The 24,941-nt window shown below is 40.7% G+C and overlaps 1 protein-coding gene across 2 annotated transcripts in view; it reads left to right on the plus strand.

Annotated features, from left to right (window-relative positions):
• The first annotated feature begins 484 nt into the window (after positions 1–484).
• The window catches only part of oxsr1b (oxidative stress responsive kinase 1b), a 40,224-nt gene continuing 15,767 nt past the window's right edge, over positions 485–24,941 (plus strand). Inside the window, exons 1-4 of one of the 2 annotated variants that reach the window (XM_087846175.1) lie at positions 485–840; positions 9,199–9,311; positions 14,213–14,321; positions 21,510–21,651. In XM_087846175.1, coding sequence (XP_087702301.1) covers positions 771–840; positions 9,199–9,311; positions 14,213–14,321; positions 21,510–21,651 — 434 coding nt within the window. In that variant the 5' untranslated portion in view covers positions 485–770. The remainder of the gene's footprint in view (positions 841–9,198; positions 9,312–14,212; positions 14,322–21,509; positions 21,652–24,941) is intronic. The other variant, XM_006795118.3, reaches the window with a different exon arrangement.

Here is a 24,941-nt window from a genome sequence, read left to right on the forward strand (position 1 = left end):
ACTATAAAATTAAATATGCCTTTAGTTTCCCTGGATTTGTTGTGACTGTGCAAATCCTGTATGGTATAAAATAAACCACCAGAGGTCTCTAATTTAATGCGGTAAGGGAAAACTGTGGTTGTCTACGCTTTACAGTAAATGCACGAACACCCAATCAGAAAGCAGAATACGTGGTTCTGTCCAATCAGAGGCAGGCTCTTGCTAGAGAAACATGCCTCCTCTCACAGACAGCTCTTTGAGAATATTAATCCCTGACTTTTCCCTGCCAGGTGATTGAGTTGCCTAGCTTGGTGGTTTGAGGTTTTCACATTGTACGCCATTCAAACTGTATTATATGATGAATCAGTAGAAGCATAATGTGCTAATTTTAGTGGAAAAGAAGTGGTTCATATTGAAGTAATAAGTTGAACCTAAACCTGTAAGGGCACACTCTGGGGCGATTTCGCGTGGGGTCCGCCATTAAAAGTGTGGCGGAAGCACTCGGCCTGTTTCGGCAGTTTTCCGAACCGCAGCACTCAGCGTCGATAGTGTGCCACACTCAATATGTCCGGCAGGAAGGGCCACATTTTCTCAGTAGGAATGCGGTAGGCGGGGCTGCTAGGCTAGTGTCAAACTTTGGGAATGACAGGAGTGCTGCAGGATTCGCAAAGAAGGGGAAGTGTCGCTCTTGTTAGTCCTGTTTGGATTACTTTGACTAATTTTTACGCCCGCTTTTTGGATTCACCACCTTTCTACACACAGAGAGTCCTGCCCCAGCGGATCCCTCAGCCATGTCGGAGGACCTGAGCTCCCAACCCTGGTCCATCAACAAAGATGATTACGAGCTACACGAGGTGATTGGTATGTGATCCTTAGCTTGTTAGCTACGTGTAAACCGTCAGTTTGAATTTCCCCGTGAGCTCTCTCTGAACGCAGGGGTTAGGACGATAAACACAAGCTCGTACCATTCAGATATTAACCGAACAGAAAGAAGGCATCCTCCTTCTCCTGAGCTGCGTTGAGTTCTTCGCCTTAGGTAAATTGGCCAATTGTAGCCGGGCGGTGTTGTGACTTGGGCAGCCAGAGGAATGCCTCCCCCGAGAGCGATGACCCCGTCCGCTGGGGCTATGCCGAAGTCGTAAACGAACGTTAATAACGTTATAGTCTACGTGCTGGAAAATAACTGCTTTCATTGAGCAGCTCTCCATACACGTGAACAGCTAGCTTGATACTTTCATAAATGCACTTTAGCTAGAGGACGCCGTATCTGTGGATAGCAATAGTATTAATTGTGTCACATTTAACCTGCAGGATTTATTTAATTATTTTTTAATAAAAGTGACAAAGTTTTTTTGGAGGGGGTGGGGCAACAAAAAGTAACCCATGTAAATGCACTGTAGCCAGGCTAAAACCTAAACCCACTGTGTTATTATTCACTCATTCATCTCATTTTTTAATACACTAAACCCAGGAGGCTTGTTTCACCTTTCTTTGCAGCGTTAAGAGGATGACTTAATGAGGAGCTTTCACTTGTGTAGTTATGAAAAGTCCAGCCCCACAAATAGATGACCTGTCCTACCTTTGGGCTGGCTTTGTTTAAAAAGACTCAAAGGGTGAAGGTGAGGAGAAGAGTGTGAAGAATATAAGACCAGACTGGTTCATTTGTGCCTCTGGTTCACGTTTGCCCAGGCAGTGCATGCTTCCTCTACAGGGAATCTGTATGTTTACAGAGGGTCAATTTTACAAGCCCTAAAGCACCCTTTTGTGTATTTTTAAAAGAGCTGAAATTAACTTTGACCCAGTTGTGCCCCCCAGTTTCTTGGAAAATTTGTACCGGGTCACCACGCAAGATAACGCCCTGAAATTTGGCATGCCCACAAAGATAAAGCCCTTCTCGTACAGTAATCAGCTCTGCTGTATTTTCCTATGAAGTGTTTTTAACACAAAATTACTCACAAAAGTTTGAAACTAGTGAGACTGTTTCATTGTTGAACCGATTATTAACTTGGCCTCAGAAAGTGGTTGTACAGTGAGCCTTAGTTTGGTCCCCTCAGATTATTTTCAGGTTGTGCCCCTTAAATCTGAACATGCTGGTTTACTTTGCATGTCATCGAGTTTAAGGAGATAACCATCCGTGTGAGGCTGCATCCTCGGGTTCACACTTCAAACAAGAATATTCCTGTTCCTCCTCAGCTTCAAAATTATAGTCCCCCCTCTCTCTCTTTCTCTTTTAAAAGTTGAAGGAAAGATCTAAGATGCTGCAATTTCCTCTCTTGAGACCAACCATGAGAAGAGCTATTGGTTTCTTTTAAAAAAGCTAAATTTCCCTTTCTATTCTCAAAGCTTGTATGTTCTTGTTTAGTCCACGATTACGCTCTTAAAGACTTCTTATGTTCTTAGCACAAGTGGGAATCACATTGAAGCAAAGTCACACATTCAGTCTTGCCCTCGGGAGTTACATATATGTTTTCATGTCATTATGAAATAACTTGCTGAGTGTCTTCTTGTTTCATAAAACGTCAGGCAGGAAATACAAAAAAATCCTCATGACACCAACTTAAATCTTAAGGTTGCTTGTTTTGAGACAAAAGCAAAGCGGCTTACTATTGCAATAACAAGGTTGAAAATGGAAAATCACAGGCCTTTTTCTTTAAGAACTTCATCTCACTTTCTTTTTAATTTAATAAAATAAACGCTGACTTCTTTGCTGCTGATGGACTTTCAATAGACAGACCAATTGGCTTGGCTTTTCTTTAGTTTGTAGCGCTTACCACTTCAACAGGTATTCATTAGTGGAGCTAAATTACTACTGCAGATAAGAGCATGAGCAAGCCAGGCTCCCCTCTGAACCCACCTTTAGTCCTCATCCTAGCAGAAAGTGTTGCATAGATAATGTATAAATGGTCTCTTTTCATGAAGATGCTGCACAGCTCTCTGCTCGGCTGGGAGGCTCCTGCGTCGAGGATGGCTCTGTATACACAGCGTGCTCATCGGAGCTATTGTTTTCTGTAACTTCCCTGGGGAAAGAGGACTTGCTATTACATGGTTCACACCCACTCTCTCCCTCTATTAAGCATTGGATCATACTGGACATGGTCCATAGGAAAATAATACAGCTCTCTCTCTGATCCTGGATCATAATTTGGATCATTCATGTTGGCAAATCTAGACTGGAAACTTTCTGCTTCCAGTGTTTGTATCCACCAGCAACCATGTTTCCTCCCTAATGCTTGCTCTGTCCCTTAGATGGCTTTAAAAAAACCTTCAGTAGAAGGTTCCAACAGGATCCAACCTCAGGCTAAGATTTCTGTAATTTAATGCCAATTTAAGGCTTTAAGCCTTAGTTTTTAAAGTAGTTCAAGCTGGAAGATGAACATGGAAGAGGAATATGCACTAAAAGGCTGTAAGTGCTGGACCGGTGCAGTTTCTAGTCATGTGTGACATTTCTCGTTGTACCTTTGAATAACTTGTGGAATGTCAGCCAGGTATGCAGAAGAAATGTAATAAAAGACAACTGATGTCAGGCACTGAAATGGCCTGGTGACAGCAGGAAAGACATGGTGAGAGAGCCGCTGTCACATTGCAGGCCACAGCTGAAAAGGGGAGACATTGACTCAGGCCTTATTTCATGACATCATAAAGTATTCTTGCATACAAGCTGGTTTATTTTGTATGTCATCGAGTTTTAGGATGTATTGTATACAAGTGCTATTTTGCACTTGTATACAGAGAACACATAGGTACAGGTGAGAATAAGAAACCACAAAAACATCATCCATCTGGAAAACATTTTGAATTGACTTTTTGCATTTTCATGGACAGAATAACATAATTGTATGTTTAAAAAAAATGCTTTTAATACTTGGATGAAGCATTCAGTTGTATATTTAACAATTGAGCAGAGTGCTCTGTTGGGTTGAAATCAGGCGACTGACCTGCTCGTGCTGGTTTCTTTACCCTGAGAAACTCTCGGGTCGCTTTGCACCGTGAAGTGCTTTCTGATCGGTTTTGCAGCATTTGAGCTGAGAATGTAGCTCTGTATGCTTCGCAATTCATCCTGCTGCTTCTGGGAGCAGTCACATCATCAATAAACACTACCGACCCGTTCCACTGCCAGCCATACGTGCCTGAGCCATAACATTGCCTCCATTATGTTTGACAGATGATGTGGTATACTTCAGATCGTGAGCTGTTTCTCTACTTCTTGATACTTTTCCCATCCAGTTATATTGTTAACCTTGGTTTCATCTGTCCAAAGATTAAATTAGACTTTTTTAAGGACTGTGCAGACTCTTTAAGATGTTTTCTGGCAAAGTCTAATCTGTCCTTGACTGTAACCTGTGCTTTGCACCTTGTTGTTTAACACTCTGTATTTACATTCCATCGCTTGAATTTAGACCTTGACAATGTTACTCCTACTTCCTTGAGCATGTTCTTGACTTTGTTAGACGTTATGAAATTATTTTTCTTAACCATGGAAATAATTCTGTCATCATGCACTTTAGTTGTCTTCTGTGCTCTTTCAAGCCTTGGCCACTGGTTTTGCTGTCTGATAAGTTTATTATGATTTTTCAGTCTAATGACTGGCCTCCTTCACTTGCATTGACATCTCTTTGGGCTTCATATTTAAAATTGCAGTGGAAGGCTATTAGATAAAACTCAACACTTTGCATCCACTTCAGATATTAAGGAAATGGGCCTCAGGTAATCATGAAACTAGTCGTGCCTCTGAAAATGGTGGACTGTATATATAAATGGGTGTAATTCCTAAACAGTTAAAACAAAACATTTGTAAAAAACCCTCGAATTAAAGCTGAAAGTCTGCTCTTCAATTGGCCATTGTTTGTTTAGTGGCAAAACTACAAAAATTCTGAACCCATCTGTATGTTGGCTCTCATTAAACCCTTATTACAGTATTTAGACTCAAGTGGTAAATGCTTTTGCCCCAAAAAAAATTAAAAATCTATAAACTTTGATGTGTCATTCACAAATAACCGGGTTATAGTATAATGCTGCCATGCCAAACTCAACTTGTTTTGAGGAAACATGCTTACTGGAAACACTTTCTTCTTCTTCTTTTTTTCCTTCTCCAAAGATCAGGATTGTTTTGTCAATGCTTCTCTTACACAAGTTGTTTTCACGCTGTATGCAGCTGTAGTTGCTATCTGGAGGCAAACGGGTTGTTGCACATACAGTGTTTTAAAACTAAATGTGATGAATGATCATAAACTTCCCTCTGATGGTAATTAAGACTCAGACAGCTTCAGACAGTAAATGGACCCTTTGGTATATGCAAAATCTGTAGGGATGCTTCCTCTTGACTCAGCACTTGGGTAATTATAGATCTTAATTACTGGAAACCAGGAAGAAGTATCCCCACTCTAACTGCGTTCATACAGTCATTTCTTTAGATGTTTTGGCTACAGTTCAGACAAAAAGATAAAAACAACACCTGAAAAATCTTGATTTCTATTAAAATGTTTCTTTAAGCGATTTGCAGTAACAGCCATCTTGAAATATTAATGATACAATGAAGAGTGCAACGTAAAAACAAAGTTGCGTATGAAAACGCATAGAAATAACCAAGGTAGCGTAACGCCATGTCAACATGTCACATTTTCAGCTGCCGGCTGGATCATCTTCATTTGATTTCGCCTAATGAATTAACTTAATATATGAATTTAATTTTGCCATCAACTTCCAGAACAAGCAAAATGTCGTTGTCGTTGTTGTTGTTGTTGTTGTTGTTGTGCTGCTGGAAATAGAAAAAAAATCTGAGCCAGAACCTTTGAAGTATTTGTTTTCATTTACGTGGTTTTGACAGTAAATAAAGTTGATTCATTTATTTATTAATTAATGCACAAAAAAGGGGGACGGGGGGACGGGGGGGGGGGGGGGGGGGGGGGGGGGGAACAGAAGAAGAAGAAAAACTACTGCTTTATATTTGCAGCCTTTGTATCTGTGCCAGACTGCTTAGTAGATTAGATGCTTCAAAGCCCTGGCACTACTGCAGTGCTTGCCTTTTGTGAGTATGGCTCTTTTGTGTGCTCTCTCTCATTCGGGGAGAAAGGTTGGTGATGATGTGCTGTCTGTAAGAATGACGGTGATGTGACTGAGGCTTATTTTGTAAGATCTGGATTTTTTTTTTTTTTTTGACTTTGCTGTATTCAGTGAGTCATAATAACGTCAGACTTCTTCTCAAACCGTTATTAGATTGCTGGCTTTTACCTAATGAGATTTTCTTCATTTCCCTCTGTGTGCATCATAGTATATTTACTTAATTTATGTTTGTTTTTTTTTTAGAAACTAAAAGATGAGGCATTTAAAAATCCTTTAAATGAACACGTAGCAGAAACACGCCTGCTCTGTGAAACTTTGTGCTAAGGTGGGGGAGTTGCAAAGAGCAGCTGATAAATTGGTCTACATGTCCTGGTGGCTCTTGGTACCCTTTGACCGCGCCTGCTGTTTACCCAACAGCCTTCCCCTTTTCCATGCTCTCCACACACATGCTCTCCAGCCTGTCCAGCCACCCCTGACGACTCACTGTTTGTTTGTGTGGAGGAATTTACACTCCACTGTGTACAGGGAAACTGTCTCTCTGTGGTTCTGCCAGGGGCTGAACTCCCATCACTGGCCAGTCTCCAGAGGTTTGTTTGGTATTGGTGCAGGGAGTGGAAGGGTCGGGAGGGGCTGGAGGATACATTTACAGCACTGTTCAGCCACCCCTCCAGCGTCCAACGGTGGAGTGATCCATGGTTACTTGGACTGTGCAGAGTTGTGCAAGGACAACCGCACATTATGAAGAGGTTACAATTAATAGATCGCACCCACCCTGTAGGAAGTAGGATTTCATATTTTGTGTATTCAAGATCAGTGAGCACTGCTGTAGAGGGATGGAGGGGTGGCAGCGAAAGAGGTGGGGAGAGGACAAGCACTTTTAGTTAGCAATGTTTCCTCTGTGCCACTGTTGTTTAAAATACAGAGAAAACATATATTGCAACTTTCTAATGTTTGCAGGTAACAGATTAACATTTGATGGGAACATTTTATTGGAGCTGCAATAATTTGATAAGTAGTCATCAGCTGGAATCGCTTTTTTCTTTTGTCCTTTTCTGTCACCACATCCTTTGCTCCATCTTGCGTTGTTGGTTTGAAGAAGGCAGATACATTAATTACAACAGAAATTTGTACAGGATAAATTGGGATACACAGATTTTGCCATTTTATCCTGTACAGAGCTTGAAAATACGCAGATATCTTGAACAAAAACAGCTGGATTGTGTTAACTTCATGTCTGTCATGTCATTAGGGAGAGCATTAGTTTTTAATTTGAAAAGAGTTGGGTTTTTTCCTGTAATATGCCCCCTTTTTAAACTTCTATAAACAACAGTCTCAATGAAAACTCCAAACAATGAGGACTTTGTTAATATTTGGGCATAGCTTAATATGAGGGCACTAGAGGTTAGAAAAAGCATACTGGGGGAGTGGGCCAACTCACCACTAACTCCTTCACTTACCAAAGCCTGTTGCAAGAGGAGAATGTGCTACTTGCATTGGCAGGCGTCACTTATACACAAGAGATCTTGTGGAAGCAACCTTGTTTGCGCGTGCTTGGTGCTAAATGAGAGCAGTGAGGGGGCAGTGAAATTACTGCGCACTATACAGGGGAACATTTACATGCTTTTAGTCCTAAAGTATCATGTTATTCAAGATAATGATCACTTGTGTTTAATTTGCCATAAACTTTAATCAGATTGCAATCTACATTTTTGTTTTATTGTGCATCAGAGTAGTAGTAAGCTAAACAGATTTAAGGGTTTAATGTATGCATTACACTGAAAATGTTGTGTATTGCCAGCTAGAGTTTCTGTTCTGTAAGCCCTGGTTTTTCACTTCAGTAATAGAGCAATGTTAAAAAAAAAGAGGGAGAGGAAGAAAAGGGACTTGTCAGGGATGAAGCTCTTAAGGATATGTAAGGTCAAGCAGTCACTGGCTTCGATCAAGCCTGCTTCATGAGAGAGGATCTGCAAGAGCGGATTCATAATTGATGAAAAAAACAGTTAAGTCGTACCAAAGAGAATTTGGATGACATGTCGGAGTATCACACGGTTTAACCTTCTTGAACTCTGAAGGAATTTAAGGTAACAGATAAAAGTTATGTTTATTATCCTGCAGTAGCCGTGAATTTTGGATGTGCTGTGCAAAAGGCTTGAGCCACCGTTCTATTTCTTTTTATTTTGCTTCCAAGGAACCAGATTTTCTTGTAGTTTTCAAAGTGGTCTTCAGCAGTAGTTCATTTTCAGTCCAGTCTTTATATCTTTATACTTTATATAAAAACAATAAATAAATGATAAAGAGAATTAATACTCTACTGTGAGTAATTTAACCATTAAAAAGTCACCTAACTCAAAGGATTAACCAGTGTTTACATGTAACGGACAACTTCACCAAGAACCAATTCAAACTGTATCTTTAGACGCTTTGTTACTAGCAGCCTGTCACAAAAACGGCCTATTTCTTTAGTTAATCTATAAAAAAATGCCAAAGATAACAGTTTGACGGGCGTAAAACGGCATTAAAAGCCTCATCAGAAATGGTCTCAGTGGATGGGTGGATGTCAAGAAGCCATTATTAAGGAAATGTAATGGAGAAAAGGCTGAGGTTTGCCAAATTACATAAGAACTGGACTGAAAATCAGAGGCGGCGAGTCTAATGGAGCGATGGAGCCACATTTTTGGTTCATCCTCAGGCAGTGAAGGCTTTGTCATGGATATATATATATCGGTTATTTCATTACATATAAACTCTATGTGCTTAACACAGAAGATAAAGACATAAAAACCTGTGTATGACAGTGCATTGAGGAAGTGATAACAGCAAAACAAATCAATCACAAAACCAATGAAATCCCAAATAAAAGTTATTATAGGACAGTTTCCTCCACTGAGTGGCTTGAATCACCGTTAGAGTCGGGGTAAAGAGTTCAGACATCTGGAAGGAGCTTAAAATAAAAAGGAGATGGCTGATGCGTATCAAACAGTGATTAGGATTTCTCTTTGATGTCTTCTGTTGGAAGTTTTCAGGGCACATATAACTTTTGGAAAACGCCACCACCCGTCGGGAGAGGCTGAAAAACATTGCCGGGGAGATGAACTATGACCCACCTTCGAAAGAATGAACGATCAAGGCATTAATAACTTGTTTTCTTGTGCGTTTCAGGGAGTGGGGCCACAGCTGTGGTTCAAGCAGCCTACTGTATACCACGCAAGGAGAAGGTGGCCATTAAACGCATCAACCTGGAGAAGTGCCAGACCAGCATGGACGAACTCCTGGTAAGACACATGACACTGCTAATTAAATGCATGTCAGACTGAACATTTTTGTGACCTTGTTACCTTTCCTGTGTGATCAAAGGCCAGCTACTCCCTTACAGCGCAAGATTTCATTTGGGGCTTTGTCTCTGTGATCTGTACATGTGGATGGAGTTAGTTCCACCTCTGCTTTTCATTACTCGTTTTCTCCGAGCCCTCCTCCAATCATCCCTGTCACTTCAAACACTATTCTGATTGTTCTCTGAAGGAGGACTCCACTTATACTGCCAGGAAACTATTAGACCACCACGGGACATCTTCCTCAGGGCTGTATTGGAGCCTTCAATACAATCGTTTGCTGCCGCTCTGAACATTTGCTTTATGACTTGTGGTTTAGATTTTAACGGGAAAGGTAGAGTGATTAATGAAGTTCCTCTGCAGAGAGGGGGGAGGAAAAAAAATGGGATTCTTGCTCGTGGCTCCTGTTCTGGCTTTGTTGATGAAAAGACGTTTCTCACGCAGCTTATGTATTCGTCTTCTTTTTACCTTTGTTTCCCACTTCATAACAGGAAGATGGTTTGCTGACAGTTCTCCTATTTCAAAGCAGGCCTTTTTAATAGCATACTACTTGGCTTGGACACAATCTAGGCCAAACTGTGTATTAACTGTCAGTAATGTTTTTCCAGAGCGTGCACACACACTCCAGATTTCAGGTCTTTCAGGTGATAAATGAGCTGATGTATAGACCAGAAGTCTGCTCTGCTACTCATCCAAGACTCTGTGGGGGGGGGAAAAAACCTGTGGGAAATGAATATTGTGTAAACCTATATGTGTGCATAGAAGATCACGATAAGAGATTGCTGTTAGCTCACTTGCAATACAACCTGAAAAGGATCCTATCCCCCTGCCAGCCCTCGAAATTCTGGAGGATGAATTAGGGGAGTGTTGCTCCCGGATTCTCGGAGCAGGCAGTCACATGGAATACAGCAAGATCGGATTTCCTGCCTACAGTTTCTCCCCTAGCTCCACATCCAGCTGGGTGCCCAGTTAAAGGATTTACTCTGTGAAAGAGCTGCTTTAAATTAGGATGCAACAAGCGTTTGAAATTCTTCCTTTACACTCTAGATGTAGAAGGCCCAGAAGTTTAATTCGACAGGTACTTCTGAGCAACTTGCATTGGATCAGTTGGTTAGGAAGCATATTTATAATCTGCGCGGTGCAGTTGAAATATCCTCTTGCAATTTTGTAGTTGTTACTGCTTTTAAAGAGATGAACGTCTTCCTGTTGAGGTAGTAGCTGATTTTATGCTGCGTGGATGAGTTTTCAGCTTTTAAAGATGTTTTGCTGAGCTTTGCTCATTACGACCTGTGATTGATATTTTAGAGGTGTTAAAAAAATATAAATTCCAAAAATTAAAAATTGGTATTTCTGACAACAAGTAGTCTAAATTGAACCATTTCTGAGAACTAGATGACAAAGACTGATTTTTGGTATATTTTGCCTTAGATTTGCAGTAGTTGTGTGTGCGCGCTGTAGTGACATCGAGTCACAGTGAATGTGCGTGTGTGTAAGGTCCAGAGTCGCTGATAATGACGTAAACATTGCTTCTATAGTGGCTTCTCTGTGTGTCTGCCATCAGTGTGTTTCTGTGGCACCAGTTTGTGAGCCACCACTGTATTCAGTTGGGGACAATAGCTCATTTATTTTTTGCTCCGTTTTAAGGCCATCGGATACTGCAGATACTGAATAGATCATTCCTTATATAGAGAAAATCTAAGTGGCGTGAAGTGTTACTCTGTTTCCTGGAGAATGTAAACTTATTTCAAAGGCACACGCTGGTGATCAGCCTGGTGTTATTGCAAATTTTTAGACCCATCACAAGATGGAGAGACGAGGTCGGTGTCACTTCCTTTCATGTTGCATCACTTGTGTCACAAGGTCATTTTAAAGAGCATCTTCCCTATTTTACCCACTCGTGGTTTAGAAAAATGATGTTGAATTGGCAAGCACTGCTATTATTGCTCTATATATAAACAGTATAATTTCATTAGTGTAGTTGATTTGACATTTTGTCCTATTTAGGATACCAAAGGTGCTTCTTCTAATTTCTTCAATGGCTTAGATATTAAAATCCTAATTGTAATCTGGTCCAGGTGAACTTATTTGTTGTGCAGAGGTGTGTCAGCTGTGTGCTTTGGAGGTTAGATGCACTGAATGAAACTGCTCTATGCGCTGGCATGACATCATCGTAACACCCAACACCCAACAAAGACCAGGGGAAAGACTGGTTGGAGGAAGTAGTTTTGCAATTTTTATGATTTCAGCTTCAGTAATCCCTCAACAGAAAGCATATAGAACATGTGGATGACAATGAGGTCTATCAAAAAAAATGTCTGACAACAGTTAAGTGTTAGTACAGTGACTACATTGCTCAATTTAGGTTTAATGTTTTGACAAAGTTCCTTTTATTAAGAGGATTGAAGAAGAATTTCACCTATTGCATAAAGTACAAAGTCAATGACATTGTAGTTTATGTGGGTAAAGTATTTGGAAGATACTTGAACTACTTTTAAGACAAAACACAACGAGTGAGCATCAAGTATTGAAGGTTGCACAGTTAAAAATATAAAAACTGTGTTTTGTGTCATGAGAGCATTTCCAGGATCATTGCTGCAGAATGGGTTTACAGCCACCTAATCCTCACAACAAAGAGTCTCCCTTTCTCACATTGTCTGCTGGAAAAGGTGAGAACTGCCAACTGCCCGAGTACCATATATCCCCTGTTATCTCATTGTTTTTCTCTGCTGGGGTTACCCTGCCTGGTCCACAGAGCAAAGAAGAGGGAGGGAGAGCCTGTCTCACCCTGATGGGGAAGACTACTCGCATGGCTCACTTTCACTGACAGACTTAAATTTATTCAGCTGCTTGATGATCAAATATAACTTAGTTTAGAAGCCAAGTGTGGGTATGTGGGCTCACCTGTTGGTTAGTAAACTCAAAACATCTGTGAGGTTGCTCAGTGTCTTTTTTCCTTGTTTATTTATTTATTTTCTGGGACACTTGGGTACTACTGCCCTTTACGCTCTGTGTGTATTTAAACATGTCTATAAATTTTGAGATCCAGTCACTTTCATGCACGCCTGTAGACTCCCTTATTATTATGTCACTTCACCTTCTTAACCCTGTTTTTGACTTCCAAGGACAACACGGCATCGCTCACCAACCCCAGAGTCAATAGTGATGACTGTGCAGCAGATGCTCGCTGCTGCTAATGCACATTGTGTAGCTAAGCATTTATGCTGATTGAATATTTGACTTTGATTGCTTACTCTTTGGCTCGCAGGCATCTATTGATTGATCCCTTAGCTTGAGTGTTAAGGCTTCTCCTTTAAGCACCTTACGGGGGGCAACCTAATACCCTAATGTCGTAATAGGAGGGTGTCGTAATTTGTGATAAAACCCCAAATCATCTTAAAACGTTGTTTGCACCTTTTGTATCAACAGTATATTTATACTAATAATATATTTATACTTGTTTATACTATATGTTCAGATGAAATGGTGTCTATTCTGAATCTGAATCAAAATTATTAGCCAATCACCTAGAAAACTGTAAGTTTTGTCAAACTTTTTCCCCAAGGGTTTTTTTTCCTTCAACATGGCTATTCAGCATTCTGCAGAAAGCATATATTATTTCTGTTTGCACACAACAACGGAATTATTTAAACAAAAATAAACTAAAATTAGCAGATGAGTTTTAGCCATCTGGAAAAACTGACTTTATTATCAAGCCGTGTCACAAACCTCTGCTTTAATGATGGGCTTTAACTTTGTAATACTCAAAGATTATCATATTAAGTTAAAACTGAGGGTTGTCTTCCATTTTGCACACAGTACAGAAACTTTAGCAAAGGTTTGAGCTGTCGCTTGATAAACCAACCAAATGAAAAATATAATATAAAATGCTTAAATTTCTTTTTATTTCTTTTTTGGACACACAAACCAAACTTTTTGTAATTTTTATTATTACAAAATGTTTAAATGTTTAAATGTTGCCTTTATCAGCTGTTGTGAAAGCCGATATCAACAGATGAACAACTGGCAGCTGATAATTTTGGCACTATTTAACATAAAACTAAAAGGATTTTAAAAGTGGTTGGTGGTCTCCTCACTCTTCTGCTCGAGTGGTTAATAAGAAATAAGTTGCGGTGGCTCTGCAGCTACAGATTCATTCACTTGCCGAGCCTTCAAAACCTGCGTGAATCAGTGGTTCCACCCGCGAAGTCGGACAGATTTTATTCCTCTGAGGAAGCTTGTCTGTCCTCGAATGAATTTGGGACTGGTGCTGAAGTGATGGATTAGACCTCTGTGCCAGCATTACCTCAGCTCCCTTCTTTACTCACACACACACACGCACACACACACAGCTTTAAAGCTGTATAAAAGGCTGAGTACAGACTGCGTTATCTTTTGTTTTTAATCTTTGCAGGGATGTGCATTACACTGACTGTGTCTGTGTCTCTTGTGAATACTGACATCATTAAAATTTTAAGGATCACGCTAAATTGAAAGAATAGCAGCAGCATCAATGCATTTGTCGTGACTGTTCAGTTTGTTCCCTCCAAGCTTTTCTCATCCTTTTTGGATGAAGTGAAGTTATTATAATTAGCTATTAGGCTCTATTTGTTTTGTTTTTGTTTTTTAGATGAAATCACAAGTAAGATGTATTGAGTCTTATGATAGCTCATCATAGAGCCGACGACTCTGTTAAGAGCTCTAAAAATGTTTTTCTTGCTCTTCAAATCATCGGTATAGAACCTTTTGGCTCTGAAAATTGCAAGCCATTTTAATGAACTGATGGTGTTACTGTGTGTGTGTGTGTTAGCAGTTTAACATATATTTCATTTTTCTTCCTTTAACAGAAAGAGATTCAGGCCATGAGCCAGTGCCACCACCCCAACATTGTGTCTTACTACACCTCCTTTGTGGTAAAGGATGAGCTGTGGCTGGTTATGAAGCTGCTCAGTGGCGGTAAGTGATGCTCCCCCCCTTATTTATAATCTGTCAACACCTATCAATTTAAATATTTTGATTCCTCTCGGGCAATTATATGTAATCTTGTTCTAGAATGAAATTACTGTCTGAGAGGACGATGCAAAGGATCCATTTGTTTGTCTTGCCCCCTTAAGTTATGTTATCGGGGTCCACAATTCTTTGGCAAGAGTGCGAGTGTTAGGAAAGCTGGGCTTCTTGCTGTCGGTGATGTTAACTGTGATTGTGGGGAATGTGACAACACTGATCCTCATTGTGTCCCCTGTGAGCTGCAGTTCTTTCCGGGCTTTAACTCAGTACAGTGCTGGAGCTAATGACAGGGCAGAGGTAATAACAACCCACAGGCTGGCGTCATGGCATCCATGTGGCAGTGCTGCAATTAACTAGTGAGAGGAGCGTGAAGAGGAGGCCACCATGGAAGAAGAAAACCTCAGAATACAACTGTTACATCTGGAACTGATTATATTGTTCAGGTTTAATTTCATCAACAACATGTATTTGCGCTTTTCCATCAGGGCTGTGAGGTAGTCGAGATTTTACCTTGGACCTTGCAGAGACAGAAAAGGCATCCAGAGAAATGTGTTTTCTGGCAAACTTTTGTCATCTATGAGAGTAATGAGAGTGATGGTGATTTGTTTACAGTGATGCAGAGACCACTCATCTGCCTCTTCAACCTGCTTTCCATCTCAAACACTTAGCTGTTCAAGCACAAATGTACACAAACACACTAACATACTAAACATTTACACTCCCTTGGTACTCCAGTCCCCCTGTGTAAACAGCGTCCCACTGTAACGGATAGTGCCCAGGTGGCGTGCTCGGCGCACTCAGATACTCGAGTCAGGAGTCCCTTGGCAGCCGTCTTGCAGCTGTGCCCAGAGCACTGTGCCCGCCAAGCGACGCTTAAGCAAACGGCCAGCTTCACAGCAGGAGCAGACACCACTCAAGATGGGCTCTTTCGTTCCCCTTATCCCAGTTTAACAGAAGGCCTTGATGTTGGGTTTTATTGTGCAGAGTAATTAAATGATGGCCATGGCGACGTCTGCCATGGAGACGGACCTGAAATGAGGTCGAGTTTATAGACCATCACTCCACAGGCAGAGCATACCAGCCCAGAGGAAGGCAAGCTTCTGTCTGCAGCTGCTGTGGCTTGATGGAGCGTAAGAAACCCTCCACCCTACCCTACAGCTCCACCCTGATTTCTTTCTTATGCTTCTGGAAGACTGATGACAGCTCAACAATTGGTCAGATAAACACTGGACATGTTTTGGATATTTTTTAAAGACATTTTAAACAGTTTTTGGCTAAAAAGTCAAGTTCATCAGGTGTCATTGCTAGTAGAGAAAAATGTTGTACTACATACTGCAGCACCTATTCACACATTCAGACATAATTTATGTTTTCTGAAACTATAACATTAAGAATGATTTCTGACTATTGCTTATGTTGACTAACACAAAAGGAACTCTAAACTGGGGGTACTTTTAGCTATGGAATAACCTGGTTACTTTAACTATCTTACAGTTAGAATTATAATGGTGTGAGACTGATAATACAGACAAATGTAATCAGCCTCTCAAGTGAGTCTCTTATCCTGCTGACAAACTCCAAGGTCCCCTTCTTGGACTGCAGGTGGTGATTATAGTTTTTGTTCTCTGTAGCGTCAGGCAGCAGAGCCCATGAACCAGTTCTCCACCTGTGCAATTTCTGATTAGTGTTGCCTGGCTGTCCGTACTAGTGCCCGACCACATTAACAGACACTAAGCTTTGTCTGACTACAGGAGAGGATGCTGTCTGAACAAGCAGCTGAATAATATTGAGGACCTCTTTTTTTTTTTTTTTTTTTTTTTTTAAATGTTTATTTATAAGATTTTAAGTTCAAAGTTACATAACGGCACACCAGACAAAGGACATAAGATTCAAAAACAATAACATTTAAGCACAGAAAAAAAAAAAGAAAAAACAGAAACCAAACACAACAAAAAAAAACCCAAACAAGAAAACAGGAAAGAAAAGGAAAAAAAATAAAAACTAAATAAATAAATAAATAAATAAAAATACACCAGTTAGCCAGTACAAATCAAAAGTTCAAAAGAAACACCATTGTCCAAAGAAGATGATCTTCTGTGTGAGGTTAGACAGGGCAACAGAGAGTTCACCAAGACCAGAAGATGTGGGAAACATGTCCAGGAAGGAACCAGGGTCCGGCAGAGGTGCAGTTTCACACAAACACAAAGTGCAGTCAAATGGGTTAAAGTTTATGTTAAATTCCCATTAATATGATTGAGAAAAGGGCCCCAGATTTCGACAAACTTAAAATGGGTGTCAGCCAAACGGTAACGAACCTCTTCAATATACAAACAAGCAATTGAGGACCTCTTTGATAGGAGCTTGGCCAATAAGGCAATAACTTAAACCAGAAAGAGCTGGGCCTAGCTGGTTAGCTTAACTTTATTCATGTGTGTCTCTTAGGTAGGTGAAAATGAAAATGCAGTACATCTGGGACTGAATGCCTTTGGAAAATCTTTGTATGGGAAAAGGGTACTGCAAACTATAAGAGACCTGTTGAAGTGGACACTAATCTCAGTAAGTCGTCGAGATCATAGACGGTGATTTGGAGAATGTAAAAGCCAACGAGCACAGAAGCAGAAAAAATTAGATCACTAAAAGCAGTTTGTAAATTGAAGTCAGTTCTTAGAAACCTTTGGAAACCACTCTAACTAGTTGAATGCCAAGTGTCTGACTTGGCATGTTCAAGTGTCATTTAGGGGTTTTCCACTCCTAACTGGCAACACGCCTGAGGACTAGCATGTGCTACTGGGATAAGAGTGGCACACTGTTAGCCACCTTTTGATAAGTAGTAAGTTGGTGATGATGCTTCTTTAGTATATGTGCCACAGTGTTGTAGATTTAATGTTCCCTTTAATGTATTTGAGGTCTAACCCTAACACGGGACGGATCTCTTATCTGACTCTCCCATTCAAGGCTTAACTTGTAGATTTGAGTTTCAAAGTAGGTGCGCTGCAGGCATAGTTTTTCAGGAAATTCCTGTTCTGAATGTGACATGTGAAGGACTGTTTCATTACAGCGTCACTTAAGCTGTCACTGACTCAACTCTCAACGAAGATACATCTTCGGAAACCCACAGGGATGGAATGAGTCGTGCCAAAGCAAGAAAAGGAATGCGATCCCAGATTAATCAGCAGCTTTTCCCGGCCAACTGTACCTGCGCTGCCGCTGAGCTCAATGCACTGCCATCCAAAGTAGAGCCCGGCTGACAGCAGATATGATTGAATTTAGCACATGAAAAAGCTCTGCCGAGTTCGGAGCCGGTGGATTTCTCAGATCATAGTGTTCCTCAGCTACTGCTAAAAGCTGATGGGGAGCTTTTCGAGGCGTCTCCAGGTTCACGTAGGGAAGACTATGAAATCCAACCCTGCTAAAATTTTGCATCTTATTAAAAGTTTCTGACAGAGGCTTCTTTCAGTCTGAACCAGTAACCATATTTTTACACCACCCTTGCCTTGCTGCAACCCCTCCCATATGCTGCCGTCACTTTCTTCCTCCAACTTTACTTGGCATTCCCCATTGGCCTTTAGCACAGTTGGCAACAGCTCTCACTTCCCCATACCCCTCCTCCCCCTTTTTTACTCTCTCATCCTCTCTCTAGATCTCAAAGTTCCTGCTCTGATCATAAGAATAGATAAAGGTGATGTTCATAGATAAAGCAAAGAAATGGAAAAGTGCTGCCTCTTAGTCACTAAAAATGTGCATGAATTGAAATAATTATTTTTGCAGTGTTTATATTCTCCACAGTGCACTCCACTGTGAAGGCTTAATTTATTCCCTGTGATTTGTATGAACTCGTCCTCTGGATTTCTAACCCATCAGGTGTCTTTCCCATGCAGAATGAACCTTTTGGACTGTTAACCTGTCAGTCATTGTCAGTTTGCTAAAACAACCTAATGAGGCATGAAGAGTTCAATCAGATGAATCTGAAAGAGGCTGACAAGGCTGGCATTTAGTAATCCTCCAAAGCCTGCATCATGCTGTGTGTGTTTGCACTTGCGGGACCTTTTCCTCGGGCCACTTTAGTTTAAAAGAGACTTGTCAGCAGCCTTGCCAGGCAGTGGGATTCTTGCGCAATTCATGAGATCACAATCACAAGAGAATCAATCTCTCCAGATTTCAAGCTATTCACTTGTAGCCAAGCAGTCAGTTACTCACCAAGCAGTGTTCCATGAGAAACTACTGGCCAACACATGAAACATGCAGCTCTGAGCATTTTATAAGTGAGATATAATAGCTGGTTTGTCCAGTAACTTGCCAAAGCAGTTCTGTGAACGTGCTTTCCTTCAAGAATCTATTTAGGTGCAAGTTTTCTTTACAAAAACAGCAACAGTTGCCTAAAGAGGACAGCGCGGACAGTCGCACAGACGGTGCTCGAGGCCCTTGCGACCGATCAGTTTAAAGTTAGCCCACTGTATGGAGTGATAGACAACTCGTACAATCATCCAACCACCTGTCAAGTATTGTTTTGAATGTATGTGGTGGTTTTTCTTTCCTCTGTAAAAAAAACATCAGGTAGCAAGTAAATCTTACCATAGGAAATGATTGATATTTTACATCTTTAACAAATAAATTAGATCAGCTGAAGTAAATGGACTGCTACTTATAAATTGCTTTTCTACTGTAACTGCACTCAAAGCGCTTTTTTACTACAGTCCAATCAAATACACTCATCCTCATACAAGTGCTTTTTTAAATACTTAAGTGCTTTGTCTAACATTTGCACACACATTTGCACAGGGGGTAACTAGCTTGCCCAGGAATACTTCAACAAGCAGACTGGGGAATCGATCCTTTGGATTGGTAGACCCTCCCAACAGCCCTGTTAGTGGACTTTAGGTCGGTGTGTGTTCTGAAATAAAGACTTTTAGTAACGATCTTTTAATCTACCTCTTGGCAAGAAAGTGAAATACTACATTGCCTTATAATAAAGTGATGCTTTTATTTAATAGTATAAAGATCAAGTGGAGTCATAACTTTTCAAATTCTCTTGCGTAAAAAGCCTGTAAGCTCTGCCACATTAGCTTCATAATCATCCTATTATTCATCTGCTAGCTCATTTGGACTACATAACCCCTGATTTGGATTTCGCTCTGTTCACCTAGCCTCCTTTTCCACAAAGCTTCCCTCATTGTCAGCCGTCACCTCTTTCCTTCTCTCCTCCATCGAGCCATTTCACATATGGGGATGGAAAACAGACTGAGCAGAAGCTCTGCGAGAGGAAGGAAACTATATACGAAGGAGGGGAGAAAAAAATCAAACCGGCTGCCTTTTCTCAATGAGCTTCAAAGAGCCGTCACATCAGAGAAGCGAAGCTGCACACTTCTTTTACTCTCCCAGTTCACTCCTTCACATGCTCACGTACACACCTATTATTTCACACTCAAACACACATCTAGGATGCATTTCCTGCCGATCCTCATGTGTTTTTTCCTTGAATTTTCGTTGTTTCATTCCCTCAGCGCTGAATCACATTTTCTGCTTTGCACCGTCACTGCGCGATAAACCCGTTGAACTCATCGTCTCTCCCTCGCTCCCCTCTTCCTCTGCCTTTCTGTCTCGCTGTGTGTACGACTCTGTAATAACACTGTCTAGTCTCAGGTGGCCCATCATCCTCGGCTCCTCTGGGGTAATGCAGCGAGTGCTCAACTAAGTGCCGCAGGCGAAGACATCCTGAAATGATTGAGCAAATAAATATCTTTGCACCTCTAGTCTGGCATTGTTTGCTAAAACACAATCAATTTAACCTGGAATTGTCATGAGCCGTCGCCAGACCTTAAAGGGACCTTTTTCCAGCTTCTGTTTTAGAGTTGCAGGGACAGATGCACAGTGTGGCTGTGTGACGTTTGTGTCTTGCTGCAGCACAATAAAGGTTGTCAGGCAAGTGGCTTTCTTTTCGCTTCTCTGCTTTGTTACCACTCACCAGTGTCGCCCAATTTTCTGTCACACAGAATGCAAATAACTCGACCTCTTTTCTGAGAGGTATTTGTTTTTTTTGTGTGTGTTTTTCTTTTTTTATTTTGTGGAAAGCTGCACAAAGGAGCTTGTATACTGACAGCAGTCAGTTATAGCACTCTTTTATGTAACAGGAGCAAAGCAGTTGGAGACACAGTGACCTGTCTTTTTTGCTCTAATCAGGGCAGGTCAGTTAACACAGCTACTCTGGTTCTCCATTCACTGAAGACAAAAACAACTGTTTGCCTCGTACCCTCAAATGATGACATATATCCATTTCCAACGCCATTCACGTCAGGTTGTGCTTAGTTTTGTCCCCTTTCATATAAGATCAATAATCAAGACTCAAATCACTGAGCTGTGCTGAAATTGATCTTAAAATGTTCTGTTATTACTTACATCTCGAAAAAAATCTCTGCATATATTGTATATTTTATTTTCTGCACATGCTGTACATATGGTGTTTACTTATTGTGATTTGCTGGCCTTTCTTCTAGCACCAATGTGGGACCGTATTTAGTTGTACAAAGTATGACTGTGCTATGGCAATAAATAGTTAAAGTTATAATGTGATACTTTACACGTTCATCAGAAATTCAAGCGTAGCTGCTGTTTTCTTATTTGATCTTAAAAATCCTAGCACAGTAGGGATTCTTCTAAAGGTTGGGCTTACCCTTTGGTTATTAATGTTCTGGCTTGTTCCAGTCTCCCTCCATTTCCCCATCTATTGTTTGTTTTGCCATTGCCAAATTAAAAGGTCATGGAGCTGTTTATGGTTAAAGTGCTCTATCTTAACAAAGCTGAATGATTTGTTTTTTCGTATAATTAAATCAGTTTTAATGGAGCCGGGAGAAAGATCCTTGTGTACCCCAAAATCTAATTTGTCCAAACAATGTAAGATTATACTTTGAGTTATCTTGACTGAATGTCTGCCAATCCATGAGGAAGTATGTGTTTTCATAAAAAGGATTTGGTTTGGAGTAGACTTAACAAATAGTACACGCTGGCCTGCGGTGACTCTGGATCATCATTTACAACGAGAAACGATTTTTCTGACCAGTCTGAACATTGTTGAAAACTGATTGTTAGCAGTAAAGTAAAATGAAGAGTTGCAATGTAAGTCGAGATGTTTTTGCTTTCCAGGCTCAGTGCTGGATGTGATCAAGCATATCATCTCACGAGGGGAGCACAAGACCGGCGTCCTGGATGAGGCCAGCATAGCCACAGTGTTGAGAGATGTTCTTGAGGGCCTGGAGTACCTACACAAGAACGGACAGATCCACAGGTAACCAGGCCTGTTGTGCTTGAGGGTTTATTGAGCAGAAACGCAGCCCTTGATATTCTCTCCTCTGTTGCTCTAGTAAGTGTCATGCTAATAATATGTCTGCTTTGCTACCCTAGGACGTTATGTTTTTATGCTGGGCAGTTTGTATTTGTATTGAAGCATATGTGTGAACACAGTTTAACTGCAACATTAAATCACATCATGCTGTCTGCATAGAAGAGATTCCTGTATAAATTTATGGTAGGCCACCAAAACTTGATGTTTTTGACATGCAGATTTAATTATTAGTCCTTAATATTAATGAATACATAAATCAAGCTCAGACGTCTTTCCTTAAAAGCCACGGTAATGGCTGCTCTCACTGGGCTCATTAAAGGTTTTTATAATGGACTATATCAATCACACATCTGTAGTAGAGCTGTTCTGGTTTAAGTTTCTTAAAGAAACAGAAAAACAAATGTAATAAAAAAACAGGCCTAAACTTTGACTTAAAGTATATTAATAAAATTTTAAACAGCCATAGCTGAATTGGTGTGTGATATGGTTAAGGGGGTTAAAAATATTAATTTAAAAAATTAAGGTTGTGCAAATCTGGTAATTGAACTCAATGAAGTAATTTCTCATAATATAACAATATTGCTAGAGCCTGCTATCCTCGTGCTTTGTTTTTGTTTTTTAAACCACAAGTGGCACAAGTTTATGCCCCTTCTCCATCATCATGGATTTCCAAGCTAATGGGCTGTTCAGAGTCTTTGTACACACAGTCCGAGGTAGCTAGGAAGAGAAAACTTAAACTCGCAAATGCTAGTTCTGTTTCCATAAGCACGCAGATGGTAACTGATCTCAGAGCATGCTAGTCTTCCCATCGATCTTCCATCAAAGATCAGAGGTTTATCCACAAGGGGCATGAATAAAGAACCAGAAAAAGCTGGTGACATCACTGCTGTCCCAGCTCCAGCCTTTGTAAACCGGACACTGCCATGAAAATGACACATGCTACAGATTCCAGTGGCCAATACTCAAATAGTTAAATTAATAGCCACCCACTGATATAAATACAGATATAAATATAAAAAATATATTTATATCTACATTGATTAGATAGTTTGTTAAAGGTTGCAGCCACCTGCTGTTTGAACCTTCTGTTTTGAGGGGCAGCCAATCAGGAGAAAGTTTTCTAAGTATGGAATATGAGTTGAAATGGTTTCTTTCCCACAGGATAAACAGATATGCTACAATAAGGTCCAGTGCTTTAAGATAAAGAATCATTTTGAACTTGCTTGATTTTGTTTTAAGAAAGTGATATGTTAGTGGTTTGTATCAGATTAGTCATCAGATGAGGCATTTGACTGCGCACTAGTAATGGACACGTTCACTTCTGAAGGTCAGGGTCATTGTTATGTATATTGTGACGTGGCAATACTTCACCAGTGGGATGCAACAAATGGGGAGAAAAAGCAGCAATGATTGCTTTGTGGCTTACCACTTAAGAATGATTGTGAATGAAAATCAGTCTGTTCAATTTAGATGTATCATCTTAGTTTAAAAACTGTGAAGGCGTAATTACTGTGTTTTTTTTTTTACTGAAAGCAGACTCACAGCTTTCACAGGCTAATGATGATAAAGCGTTTCTCTATGAATATGCAAGTTAAATGTGTCAATGACAGATTTGCATGCCACAGGAAATACCAAAAGCTCCCCTTTAAGCCAGTTCAAGACCTAGCTAAGTCCCTGCTTTCAGGCTGTTATAATGAACTCTAAGCCACCACAATATTTCCTACGAATGTAATATTCATTGCTCACTTATTCACACTCCTCTGTTCTCCCACCGGCATTCGCTTAGCCTTGGTCAGGCTACGTGCGTAAATAATGCATAGCTTTTTGCCATGGATAAGTGCTCAGCAGTAATCAGAGTAGCATGCCAATGAGAAACGGAGAGAGGCTTGTTCAACCATGAGCTCGGATGAGGAATGTATTGTCAACAGCTGTGTAGGTGAACTAATAGACAATGATATCATCAGCTCATTAAGCTGCTAATTAGAAAAATACTGCGTCATATAGAAACTACAGATGGAGGTAAAAGGACTTACAATAAACACTGTTTAAATTACGGTGTTAATTAAAAGAAAACTCCACCGCAGCGGTGCCTCTGCTGCAGGATGCAAGTGTCAACTTTCAGCATAATCTGACAGGGTTATCAGTCAGTGCCAGAAAAATGTTTTTGCCTTTTTTACTGGTGTCTGTTGGAAGGAGACAATATAGAATCGTGACTAGATCGTTAATCCAGCCCTGGACTACAAGGTGTGATTTGTGAGAATGAAAATGTAACGTAACTCCAGCGTTGAAAGTTCTTGACGTGAAGAGAGTAAAGGGTCCGCTGACGAGCGTTTGCTGATGTAAATATCCACGTACGGCCCTGTTTTCACCCCATGTAAGCTGGATCATATGAGTCGGAGCCTCGGGGCAGGGGTGAGGAAAGAGTCAAGGGGGTGAGGCTTTATGAGACAGGAGGGGAAAACAGAAAGTGTCACATGATACGTTCCATGCAGGCCAGGACTGCAGGAAAGCAATTAGAGTCTTACGACCTGAGTTGTGGGCTGAAGCGGAGACATTTATCACAAGACGGTGAATTGCTTCACCTTCTCATTCACAGCAGTCTGAAAAGTCCCTGATTCAAAGGTGACACTTGTCCTCTAATTTTAACAGCATTCAGTCACCAAACGCATAAGAGAAGAATAAAACTTGTGCTTGACTTTTTTCCAAGTTGATTTGTTGGAGTTCAGTAGCTAAAGCCTCCTGGACAGCAGCGATCTTACTGTTGTGGTGAGCTCTTGGTGTTACTCATCTTTTAAACTTTACTAATGAGGTACATGAGAGGGCTTTGCTGAGCAAATGACTCACTGCGTGGTTTGGGTATGATCAAGTCATGGTGGTCTCTGGGACCAGAGAGGCGTTTGATTTCAAATACAATGTGAAATTCAGGGATATGGAAATGGCAATTAAAGTGGATGCAGAAGAAAAATCATTTTGTTGGGATGATGGTATTCTGGAAAGAGGGGAGGATGGAAAAATCTGCAGAAGACCCACAAGGCACCTAATAAACCTTCTTTTTACTGCCCTGTTAGGGCCACTGTGTGCCTGGCACCGGGATGTAATGTCATAGGAGGTGACCTGGTGGAGATGCAAGGTGCACAGTCTGCCAGATGAGAATGATAAATCTTCTTGACAGTTTCATACCATGGCTGTTCCCACCTGACTATTGCCCGGCTATAATTTCAGCAGGTCGTAAA

This window comes from Neolamprologus brichardi, chromosome 9 (genome assembly GCF_056152115.1).
Source record: "Neolamprologus brichardi isolate AB-2024 chromosome 9, ASM5615211v1, whole genome shotgun sequence".
NCBI lineage: Eukaryota > Metazoa > Chordata > Actinopteri > Cichliformes > Cichlidae > Neolamprologus > Neolamprologus brichardi.